Source organism: Eutrema salsugineum, unplaced genomic scaffold (genome assembly GCF_000478725.1).
Source record: "Eutrema salsugineum unplaced genomic scaffold, Eutsalg1_0 scaffold_8, whole genome shotgun sequence".
Lineage (NCBI taxonomy): Eukaryota > Viridiplantae > Streptophyta > Magnoliopsida > Brassicales > Brassicaceae > Eutrema > Eutrema salsugineum.
Genome location: NW_006256414.1, coordinates 9,276,499 through 9,288,828, shown reverse-complemented (window position 1 = coordinate 9,288,828; position 12,330 = coordinate 9,276,499). Strand labels below are relative to the sequence as shown.

Below are 12,330 nucleotides of genomic sequence, written 5' to 3'. Positions count from 1 at the left end.
GAGGCATTAAATTGAACCGGGAAAAGAAAAAAATCAAACCGATTCCAATTGGGGTTTCACATTCAGATGGGCTTTTGTTCTTTTACGCTTAGTCGAAACTTTGGGTCTTCTTTCTATTCTGTTATTATTTTAGGGATGTTCTTGAGTCTTTGTAACTTGGTTTTTTGAATAATAGTAAAAGAGGATCACTTGTTTGCTAAGTCTTCGATCTCTGTTTTCTGAAGAAACGTGAGCTCTATAGCTCTTACGTGAGCTCTAAGTATGCAAGCTTGTTGATCCTTAGGAAAATGGAGCAGACGAGAGAATAGAGAAAATCAGAGAGTTAGGAATTCATCAACGTCTAAAAACAAGCTGCCACACCCATTTTCACCATTTTTGTTTTTGGTAGCTAAAAAGAAGGGTCCTAACATCCAAAATAAACTAGAGCTAAAAAAAATCCTTAAAACGAAAAAGGTAAAAAAAACAAAGAAGACTGAAAACTTTTTCCTTTAATCTCTCCACCTTCTTCGCTTAGAGCTCGTCCTGTAGTAAAAAGTCACAAGCACAAAGGTTAGTCACATAATCACAAAACTAAATTATATTTATTTTTGGTATCTAAAGACATACATGGGCGGCATCATCCTCGTCGTTGTCTGAGGCTTCCTTGGTTTCCTCAGACTTTGATTCGGTGTCGGACTCATCTCCTTCATGATCATCATCCTCTGCACCATCCTCAGCCTGTATGAATAACCAATCTATACATCAGAACCTTGACAGAAAACAGGGAGGTTAATGTTCATATCAATAGAAAAAGAGATTCTTACGTCGGAGTCAGCAGCAGGAGCGTCCTTTGATTCCTGGAAAAACAAAGAAAGATAGAAAGTCGTTGATTACTCTCATGTTATTATGACAGATGATATTGTATCAGAGAAGATACTTTGGGTGAGAGGAAATGTTACCTCTTCTTCTCTCTTTTTCTCAGCTTCGTCGAATGCTGCTTTCTCCGCCTGTAACACCGGAATCGATTAGCTATATGATCGATCATTTACAAGATAAAACCAGAGTTCCTTATAAAGAGCACAGATTTTTTTAACATACATCCTTGTGCTTTCCCCAGGTTTCCTCGGCAAGCTTCTTAGCGTACTCTGGGTCATCGCAGACCAAGACATTGTCGAACAAGGATCCGGATTTCACCTATGAAAAGACGGGGTATGTGTTTAGCCGCAAACATATATGATCATGAAAGACAAAAACGTTTCTGTGACAAGATATTATTATTATTACCTGCCACAACTCCACTCCAACATACTTCAATTTGGGGAATACATAGAGCTCTGGGTCATCCTTGAAGTCTGCAGAAAATTGATTTTCTTAGACTTATTCGATAACTAAAATAACCTCAAAATGCGTCTTTATTTGAATATATAATATGGATTCCTTAGTGTGTCAAGATAGTGTGAGGTTGTCATTCGCTAGAAGAATTGAACTACGATTTCAGAGCCATGAAACTACAAACGCCTTGTACTACATATATACTATGGACACTGTGAATATAAACGGTTGCTAAGAGAATATTACCAGGGTTGTCAATCATTGGAGCCTTCCATTTTCCCTTGTAGTTAGGGTTCTTGATTTTCTACAAAAGAATATGATAACCGTGAAAAGAAAAGTACGCATAGTTTGGACTATAAATATTCTGTTCGACAGTAAAACAAACAAACCTTTGGCTTCCATTCACCGTTGTACTCGGGGTTGGGAATGGTAGGGGCAGTCCACTCACCATCTTCTTCATCATCCCAAGCCTCAGGCTAAAAACAAAAGATACCAAATCAAAACCAGAAAGTGAATTAGATTTGTTTTACATCACTGCCAGGAAAAAGTCAAACCTTCTTTGCGTCAGCGTCTGGGATCTCCTTTGGGATGTCATCGTATCCCGCTGGCTTTTTGTCTTCGGGGTCAGGAATGTACTCTTTGTCGTCCCAGTCCTCAGGCTGTAAAACAGAGACTCGGTTTTATGAGAACTGGTATTATACATATAGGAGAGCTTCAAGATACTAGTTACCTTCTTGGCGCTTGGATCCTTGATCTTCTTTGCTGGGAGGAGATCCCAGTCAGAGTAGAGGCTACCAGTTTGCTTCTCAACATTGTCAATAAGAATACTGTAAGTAGCATCTGGGCGGAGAACGAATGTGTACACATGGGTGAGCTGATCAGTCTCACACGGGACTTCCTTCTTGATCAGATGGTTTGTTCCATTGTAGGTAAGGATAGCATGTACTTTCTTAGTGCTGTAGCCACAGATATCAGGGCCAAACATGATGCTGTAGAGATAAAAGAGAAGTTAAGCGTGACGTTTAAATGTCTGATGTTGATATAACGATAGAGAGATAGAGAAAGAAAGTAACATTTGGAAGAGAAAATACACCTGTAAGGGGTGTCTCCTCCGAATTTCTTCTGGTCAACATCACCACTAAGCAGCTTCATGTATCCACCACCACAGTCAAGCTTCTGCTCGTGCTTGACAGAGAATTGGAACACTAGAGTCTTATCCTTGTTGCTGAACTCAGGGAACTCAGCTGATATGGCGTAGAATCTGTAGTCCTCGCTAGTTTGGATACCTACAAGGGAGTGATCATTGCAATGACGAGCATAAGAAAAGATCGAGAGAACCAGTGAATCATCAGTAGTAGTGATACATACCCTTGTCATTAGCGTCACCAGACCAGTTGCCAGATGTGTGGTTCCACTCTCCAGCAGTGTTCTCATCTTTCTTCCAGTCAGATTTTACCCATCTGTTCTCCCATCCATCTTTTAGAAACAGAAACAACAAAGGCACGAATCAAAAGAGATATCAGACATAATTTTCTAAACCGGAACGTGATCAACACTCAAAACTTCTACGAAACTGCATAAGATATGAATTCAAACGAGTTGGTAACAAATGACAATTTCAATCTAAGCAGGACACATTTTCGAGAATAGATAAATTATCACACTAGTTTCGAGCACGTAAACAACCGCATACTAGCATCTCAACGTTTACAATTTTCCTTGATCACCGATACGAATTTCGAAATCAAAGAATCTAAGTAAAACCAGAATCGAAAACTCATAGATCTACCAACAATCGTCACCAAACATTTCGGAAAAAGTTCTATCGATCTAAAAACGAGATTATCAGTGATGAACTAAATTGGATCAACATCTTATCGAAACGAATAGACGCAGCGATCGCAAACGGAATCGTAAAAGGTGTCCACTAATGGAAATAGAGAGAGAAATGTAGCTACCATCAAATCGTTCCTCGAAGATAACTTCAGCGGAGGCGATAGAGACGAGACCGATAAGAATCAGAGAGACGATGTTAGGGTTTAGTTTCGCCATTGCTAAAAACTCAGATCGGAGCTTTCCCCGGAAAACAGAATATGCTATAAGCCTATAAGTCTATAGAAGAGCTGCAATTATATTATTATATATACCGAGTGAAGCTGCAAGTGAAGTAGACGCCTCTCGTGGATTATTGACGTTGCAAAATTCCGTCCACGTTAACCAATGAATGACATACACGTCAGATCTAGTTGTCATGAAAATGACGTGGCGATATCTCAGTGGGTAAAACCACGAATTTTGAGTCTAATAAGCGCACGAGCGTACACGTGGGAGATTATAATTGGACAGTGCAACTCGTGGGATTCAGTAAATACTGTCAGATCTAAAGGGCGTTTCCATATTAGTACGCTCCGTTAGATTTGGTGGATGCCATTGTAGCCGTCGGATTCGAACTAATTTTATCTACAAAATCATTTGAGAAAGTGGTTTTTGCATTACCCTTTCTATTTCTGTCCAATACCAAAAGAAAGAAGAGCTGTAAAATTTACTGATACAAAATTGCTAATCGAAAAAAAGAACAAACTGATCTATAATTTCCATAATATCAGATATTTGCTACTTAGATAGTAACTACATTTAAATGATTTAAAAAAGTTACTTGATTCACCTAAGATTTTGTTTTTCACTAGTATAGTCATTCAAAGTTAATAATTTAAAAGAATCTTTGGTACTACCAATGTTTTCCTATTTAAGATCCAGCCATAACAGTCTTTTGGATCATAGAACCATGGACAATTCTTGGGTTCACCCTTCGGGGTGAATTCATTTATTCACTCATTCTCATTTTAGCTAATGAGAATCTGCCATATAATAAAATCAATTAAAGTAATTTATCAAAATAATATATTTTAAATAATTTTTTTAAATAAGGAAAAACTAAAGCCTAGTTTGGAAATAGTAAACCCAAGCATAATATTAAAGTTTCTGTAAAATTATTTTTGATAAAAATATATTTTTACATAATTATTTGTTTTATTTTCGAAATTTAAATGAAAAAAAAAACTAAATCCTAAATTAGAAATAGTGAACCCAAACATAGTATTAAATTATTTTTTAATGGAAAAAATTAAACCATAATTTAGAAATAGTGAACCCAAACATAATATTGAAGTTTATGTAGAATTATTTTTTAATAAAAAATATTTTTACATAATTATTTGTTTTCTTTTTGGAATTTTAAATAAATAAAAACTAAAACCTAAATTGGAAATAGTTAATCCAAGCATAATACTAAATTTTATTTATTTTTATTTTTAATAAATACACATATATATATTTAAAATTATTTTTTATTTTTAAAATTTTAAACCCTAATCTCTAAATTCTAATTTTTAAATCCTAAATTCTAAATTTTATACTCTAAATCATAATCTATAAACCTTAAAAAAAAACTAAATCCTAAATTCTAATCTTTATATACATTATTTATTATATATATATTTAACTAACTGATTGAGTATTTAATCTTTTAATTTAGTTTTTATTTTTCTTAAAGATAATATTACTTGGCAGATTCTCATTGACTTAAGAAGAACGGATTACAAGACTTAGTTGGATATGCTCAAAGAAGGGTGAAGAGGTGTCCCTCATATATGGTAAGGGCCAGCACCAAAATGCCAAAATCAAACTTCTCTCCCATTTGGATTTTGGAAGTTATAATATGGGAAGAGGAATGCATATTAGAATATTCTATAACTATGAATTAATCTGCGAAGAATTTTTTTGAACTTTTAATTAAGTAAAAATAATTATATAAAAACAATTATCATGTAAAAACAGTTATTGTTATAAACTTTATGATAATATATTACATATTTTTTTGGGCTGGATTTTAAAAAATGAGTTTGTTCGTATATGAATTCATTTTTATTTTTTGGGAGTGTTATCATATTGTATGATTCTTTTTCCCAAATATGCATTCTCTCGTAGATTTTGGAGATTACTCCGTACAATTGTCTGTAGTTTAGCTTCTTTCAGAGCATTATCATATTATATGATTATTTTTCTCATATATACATTCTCTTAGATTAGATTTTTTTTAACATTCACATAATGGTGATTACATTATGTCGTAGATTTTTTTTTCTGATATATGCATTCTCTCATCGATTGAAATTTTTTTCCTATATTCACAATGATGATTATATTCTCTCATAGATTTTTTCTCATATATGCATTGTAGATTAATTTTTTTTTTCTAAAATAATTTTGGCCGAAATTACTATTATTTATGACCTGCAATTATGGCTACATAATTTTCTATGACCCAGTCAATTAATGTATAAGGTTTAATTATATAATATCTTACACTACAAGAAAGAGAGCTTTTCCAGCAAAATTTTACGTCGATTATAAATCGTCGTGAAATTACGATTCCGTTACGTCAAACTTACAACACGGACAAAAATCGTCGTAAATTCGACGTAGAATTAAGAAGTCGTAAAATCGTCGTAAATTTACGACGCGATTACGACGAAATACCAAGGATATATTTATCGTTGTAACATTGTCATAAAATTTACATGGATTTTACGACGATTTGACCTAATCGTGTATTCGATGTAATATCGATGTAAACTTGATGTAAAACTCATTTCAATGTAAATTTGATGTAAATATTCAATGGCAATGTGTTGGTAACCAAACAAAAATCTATATATACCCCTCCATTCTCTCATTATTCTTCCTCACAAACAAACATACAAAGACACAATATTTTGAGTCTTTAGAATGTTTCAGTATAATTTTACTAGTTCAAATTAAATTAATATATATAATTTGAACAAAGTGAGAAACAAAAGTTGATTTTTAATTTCTTGAAATATCTATATACAATCTACGAAAGTGGATGTATACCCCTAAAGATGCAGAGGGTGCGTTGACTGAAAACTTCAAAAATGGATTGGAAATATTCATGTACCAGGCCGGCCTTATGCAAACTGTAATTGAAAGCGGCAAAATGTATTGTCCTTGTCTGAAATGCAAAAATATGAAACATATTTCTATTGACACTGTCTGGAAGCATTTACTGAATAGAGGGTTCATGCCACAATACTTTATTTGGTATCAGCATGGAGAAGGATATGCTCAAAGTAGTGGTCGATGGCTGCACGGAGTAATAATAATCATCAAGAACATGGAGATTTTGAAGCGTCAAATGATTATCAAAGTAATCAAGTTCAGGGTAAAGATCAGGATATGATGCATGATATGGTTACTGATGCATTTCATGAAACACATGCTGATATTGTTGAAGAGCCCAATGCAGATGCGAAACGCTTTTATGATATGTTAAACGCAGCAAAACAGCCTCTTTACGAGGGATGTAGAAAAGGTTTATCTAAATTATCATTAGCAGCTCGGATGATGATAATAAAAACTGATCATAATATATCTGAAGTTTGCATGAACGATTGGGCAGATCTTATTAAAGAGTATTTGCCATATGATAATTTGGCCGCTGAAACGTATTATGAAATTCAGAAGTTGGTTTTTAGTCTTGGATTGCCTTCTGAGATGATTGATGCATGTGTTGATAATTGTATGCTTTGCTGAAGAGATGATGAGAAGTTTCAAGAATGTCGTTTCTGCCAAAAGCCAAGATATAGACCGTAAATTGCTGGGCGTAAGAAGATTTCGTACCAACGAATGTGGTATCTTCCTATAACTGATAGGTTAAAAAGACTATATCAATCTGAACGGACAGCTGCATCGATGAGATGGTATGCAGAACATTCACAAACAGGTGGCAAAATGACTCACCCTTCTGACAAAATCTTGGAAATATTTTAACACAGTACATCCAGATTTTGTTAGATATAAGCGAAATGTTTATCTTGGTCTTTGCACTGACGGGTTTAGTCCATTTGGTATATCTGGTAGGCAATATTCTTTATGGCCTGTGATCCTTACGCCATATAACCTTCCTCCAGATATGTGCATGCAAAGGGAGTTTTTGTTTCTAAGTAATTTAGTCCCTGGTCCAGATCACCTGAAGCGGGCCTTTGATGTGTTTTTGCAGCCACTCATACAAGATTTAAACCAGTTGTGGGATGTCGGAGTACGAACATATGACTGTTCGAGTGGTAAAAACTTTACGGTGCAAGCGGTGCTTATGTGGATAATAAGCGACTTCCCGGCATACGAAATGCTATCAGGTTGGACAACACACGGGAGGTTATCATGTCCTTATTGTCTTGATAGGACTGATGCATTTCAGCTTAAACATGGTCGGAAAACCTGTTGGTTTGATTGTCACCATCGGTTTTTACCTCCAAACCATCCATATAGAAGAAACAAGCGTTTGTTTATAAAGAACAAATTGGTTCGTCTCCCCCCCCCCACCAGTGTACCTAACAGGGGTAGATCTTGAAGCGCAAATAGATCATTGGGGTGGACTTGAAACGGTCCCCCGAAAAGGAAATTGGCACACTCCAGCGAATATTCTTGAAGGATATGGGGTTCATCATAATTGGCAGAAAAAATATATTTTGGGATTTGTCATACTGGAAATATCATTTGCTGAGACACAATCTTAATGTTATGCACATTGAGAAGAATTTTTTCGATAACATCATGCATACCGTATTGAACGTCCAAGGAAGAACCAAAGACAGCGTCAAATCACGGATGAACTTGCCTGATATATGTAATAGAATTGAGTTGCATATTGGGAGTATTGGGAAAGCACCAGTTCTGGTATTTCGGCTTGGTGCAGAACAAAAAACTGCATTGTTTAATTGGTTATCATCAGCCGTGAAATTTCTTGATGGGTATGTATTTAATCTGGCTAAATCTGTGGAGAAAGGACAAAAGTTTTAAGGGATGAAGAGTCATGATTGTCATGTGTTTATGCAACGATTACTTTATTTTGCATTTGCTGAAGTCCTACCGCAACATGTCCATGAGGCATTGGAGCATTCTTTCGTGATTTAAGTACAAAGACGTTATCAGCAGATGTAGTTGCACAACTTTCGACAAATATTCTAATACTGTTGTGCAATTTAGAGAAAATATTTTCATCTGCATTCTTTGATGTTATGGAACATTTACCTATACATCTCCCTCACGAAGCAGATTTAGGAGAACCTGTTCAGTTTAGGTGGATGTATCCTTTTGAACGCTTTATGAAGCATTTAAAATTCAAGGCTAAAAACTTAGCAAAAGTTGAAGGGTCTATCGTGGTGGGAAGTTTGACAGAAGAAACTTCTCATTTCACGTCTTACTATTTTGCTCAAAAGGTTCGTACACGCAAACGGACTCCAAGACGTTATGACGATAGGGGTGTGGGACAAACTTATGCAGTAGAAAGTGTACCATATATATTCTCACCGGTTAGACGTCTAAGTGGGAAACTAAAAGAAACTTGTTGGTCAAACGAAAAGGACTACCAGCGCGCACATACATACATCCTTCTAAACTGCGACGAATTGGCTCCTTATGAGAGGTACTACTAGATTATATGATTATTGATTACCATATATGCATTGATGCATGTATATATATATATATATATATATAAATATTAATTAACAATGTGTGGTGCATGTTTTGCAGTATTTTTGTCAGTCAAGTCCGAGAATACATTGACGGTGTTTCAGAAGATGAAATTAACAATCGCAAAGACCAACATTACGCATTGTGGTTAAAAGCTCAGGTCGATCATGATGACATGACATATGCAGTATGATTTCATGAGTTGCTCCATGGTCCTATATCTAAGATAACTACTGTAGCTATGTATTTCACCCGTGGCTATGTTTTCAATACTTACAGTCATGGCATTCAACGGGCAACTACCAACTATGGAGTTTGTATACGAGGTGAAATGGACTTTTATGGGATCATAAAAGAGATGATTGAAGTGGAATACCCCGGATTAGTAAGGATGAAAATTGTTCTTTTCAAATGTGATTGGTTTGATCCAATGGTGGATCGTGGAGTGCATATTAACAAGTTCAGAGTGGTAGCTCACGACGATACAATAAGTTTGAGCCTTTTATCCTTGCATCACAAGCAGAACAAGTCACATTTGTTCCATATCCTCGAGTTCGAAGTACTGGAATTTCATGGATGGCGGTTATTCAAGTTCCTCCAATGGGTATAATTGATGGTGTAGATCTCCCGCCTATGCAACAAGATGATTGTGTTAACATAACTGAACCAGAGGTTGAAGAACGTGTTCTTTTAATTGATCCACGTAATCAACAAGTTGAAGATCTCCATGGGGATGACACTAAAGAAGCTGCTGATGAATTTGAAACAAGCAGTGATGAAGATGATAAGATTGAGGACGGCGATGGAAATGATGAACACAATGACATATCCCCAGAAGACGTACCTGAATGCTAAACATAATATTCAGTTTGTCTCATTAAATGTAATTTTAAATGGTTTGGGCAGTGTAATATTGTTAAATGTTATTAAAGTAACTTTTTACTACTTACAAATGTGTAAAAGTGAAAGACAATCAAATTAATTATTTGGCCGTCGCAATCCAAGAGGCAACGCCGGTCACAGATTCTTGGAGGGTATTCTTCCAGTGGATCTTCTGATCAGCAGACCCAGGGTCAGATTTCGGCTCCCGTAGTTCAGACGGGAAACGATGGTACAGCGGCTTCTGGCGGACATGACGGAGAATCTTTTCGGGATGTCGATCTCAACCTCAAAAATTTTAATATCACTTTGTAAATTTATTTTAATTTTTAAAAATTTTGTATTTTAATATATTCATTATTTTCAATTTTGTTTTTTAATTATAATTTTGTTTTGTTTAATATTAATTTTTTTTGTCAACCAAATGTTTCATTAAAGCCCAATGGACAAAACATACAAGGCACAATTTCATCATAAGATCAACAAACCCATAAAACAGATACACAATAACCCAACGCATGTATACACATGTGTTATCATAAAAGCTAATCAGAAAACACATGTCTTAAACTAAGCTTGTCTGTAATCGCTGCTGTTTAAGCCACCACTCCTCGCCGCCGATCTGAGCAAACACCGACTGAGCTTCACCACCAGCGACTATGACTTCCACAGCAAAGATTTGTACCTTGATGTTAACCTTTTTCCGATCTGTACTTCTTAAGATTTGCCATCGAAGAACCAAACCGAGTTAAACGATGATGACCGCTTCTAAACTTTTCCAGATTCAGTCTTCAAGGAGGCTTCGCCGTCGCTCAAACCCAGTTTATTGGTCTGAGCCGTTGTCCATCGTTGCTTTGAGTGTCAAGCAAGAGGAAGGCCAGCGAATATTAATCCAAGCAAAACAGAAACCTGAAACAAGATTTAAAAGAAAACCGGTGTTCCGACGAAGATAAACGATTGGAAAATATCGAAAAAGAGAAAGCTCTGGAATAAACCGGATAGAATCCAAACTACGTCGGAAGTTTATTATCCAAAACATGGAAAAAAAATCCGATCAAGATCGAATATTTACAAACAAAAACCGGAAGAAACCGGTACTCTCTCTGAAAGATAGAAGTGAGAGAAGAGAGAGAGAGTTTTTCCACACGCGATAAATCATTATTAATATTAAGTTATTAATTAAAAATCGAATTTTCATTTATATTTATTTTTTATATATGATGTAAAATCGTCGTAAAGTTACATCGATTTTACGTCAGATGTTTTACGACGAATTAACGTCAAAACATTTTATAACGAATTAACGTTGATATTTTACGACGAATTAACGTTGATCTCTAATAATTTTAATTGTTTTGACGAAATAAATTTGTCGCATAATCGTTGTAAATTCGATGTAATATTACGACGATATTCGTCGTATTTTCATTGGAAACGATTACGTCGAATTTACGACGATTTCTTTCCGACGAAATAACGATGATTTTTGGGTGTTGAAAGTTTTACGTCGATTTTATGACAATTTGAGTTTTACGACGCTCGGTTTACGACAATTTATTTTGTGTCACTAATTCGATGAAAAATCATCGATTACGTCGATTTTACGTCGGTATATTCCGATGTAAAACACCTTCTTTCTTGTAGTGTTACAAATAAAAGTTCTTTTTTGTAAAATATTCTGTAATATCTTACAAATTAAGGTTCATTTCTATAAATGCCTACTTAAATAATAATTAAGAATTAACCCGCACAATATGCGGGGTAATGTTTTGTAAATTGTCTTTAAAGTTAATTTTATTTTTTTAGTTAAACTAAAATTGGTGGCAAAAATCCTTTAATAAAAAATATAAATAAATAAAATTGGTGGTAATTAGATAAAAATATATATATAAATATCACACAACCGATATTTACTTGTATATATATCATCAAATAGGACTTTGAGCTAATTTTAGTATGTGGTTTAATTATTAATAGTTTTTAAATGTAAAAGTGATATGTTGTTAATATATATATACTTATATACATACCAACATGGTATTTTTATGTCTTCGACCTTACAAGTCTGGGCGTTATCGGACTTTCCGTCCCTTCCGGGTTTCTTCCTGAATACCTCTATTTATCAAAATATGAGCTTTCTCTTTTGGAAAACAAAAGAGAGAGGCATGACAGATCCTCAAAAGAATATATATCCTTGGATCCTATGGTTTATTTGGAAAGCAAAGAACGAGAAAATCTTTAACGGGAAAGAAATTTCTCCGAAAGACACCTTGACCCACGCAAAGGTGTAAGCAGAAAGTTGGAGAATAGCAAACCAACCTGAAGATGACGATGACACTCACGTTGAGGCGTTGGCCCTCCCTCCGCCCCCAATATCGTTACCCGAGGAACCGCAGATCCCGATATGCCGGATTGATGCTTCTTGGATCAATCACGGACATGTTAGCGGCCTTGGATGGAGTTTTGAGGATGGCAGAGGGAATAAAATTTTTGGAGTACAAGGAAGTCGTAGAAGCCTCTCAGCTCTTCACGCCGAGATGGATTGCCTCCTATGGGCTATGTCATGCTTGAGAGAAAGACATATGA

The 12,330-nt window shown here is 35.3% G+C and overlaps 1 protein-coding gene across 1 annotated transcript; it reads right to left on the bottom strand.

Annotated features, from left to right (window-relative positions):
* Window positions 1–305: 305 nt before the first annotated feature.
* Window positions 306–3,439, bottom strand: LOC18010071 (calreticulin-1). The gene is made up of 13 exons (XM_006392374.2): window positions 3,270–3,439; window positions 2,680–2,787; window positions 2,405–2,597; window positions 2,042–2,300; window positions 1,866–1,970; window positions 1,701–1,787; window positions 1,558–1,615; window positions 1,264–1,331; window positions 1,078–1,173; window positions 939–986; window positions 804–836; window positions 607–717; window positions 306–522 (listed from the first exon to the last, which is right to left on the bottom strand). The coding sequence occupies exons 1-13, from the start codon at window positions 3,361–3,363 to the stop codon at window positions 511–513; spliced, it is 1,272 nt and encodes a 423-aa protein (XP_006392436.1). The 5' UTR covers window positions 3,364–3,439; the 3' UTR covers window positions 306–510.
* Window positions 3,440–12,330: the final 8,891 nt, after the last annotated feature.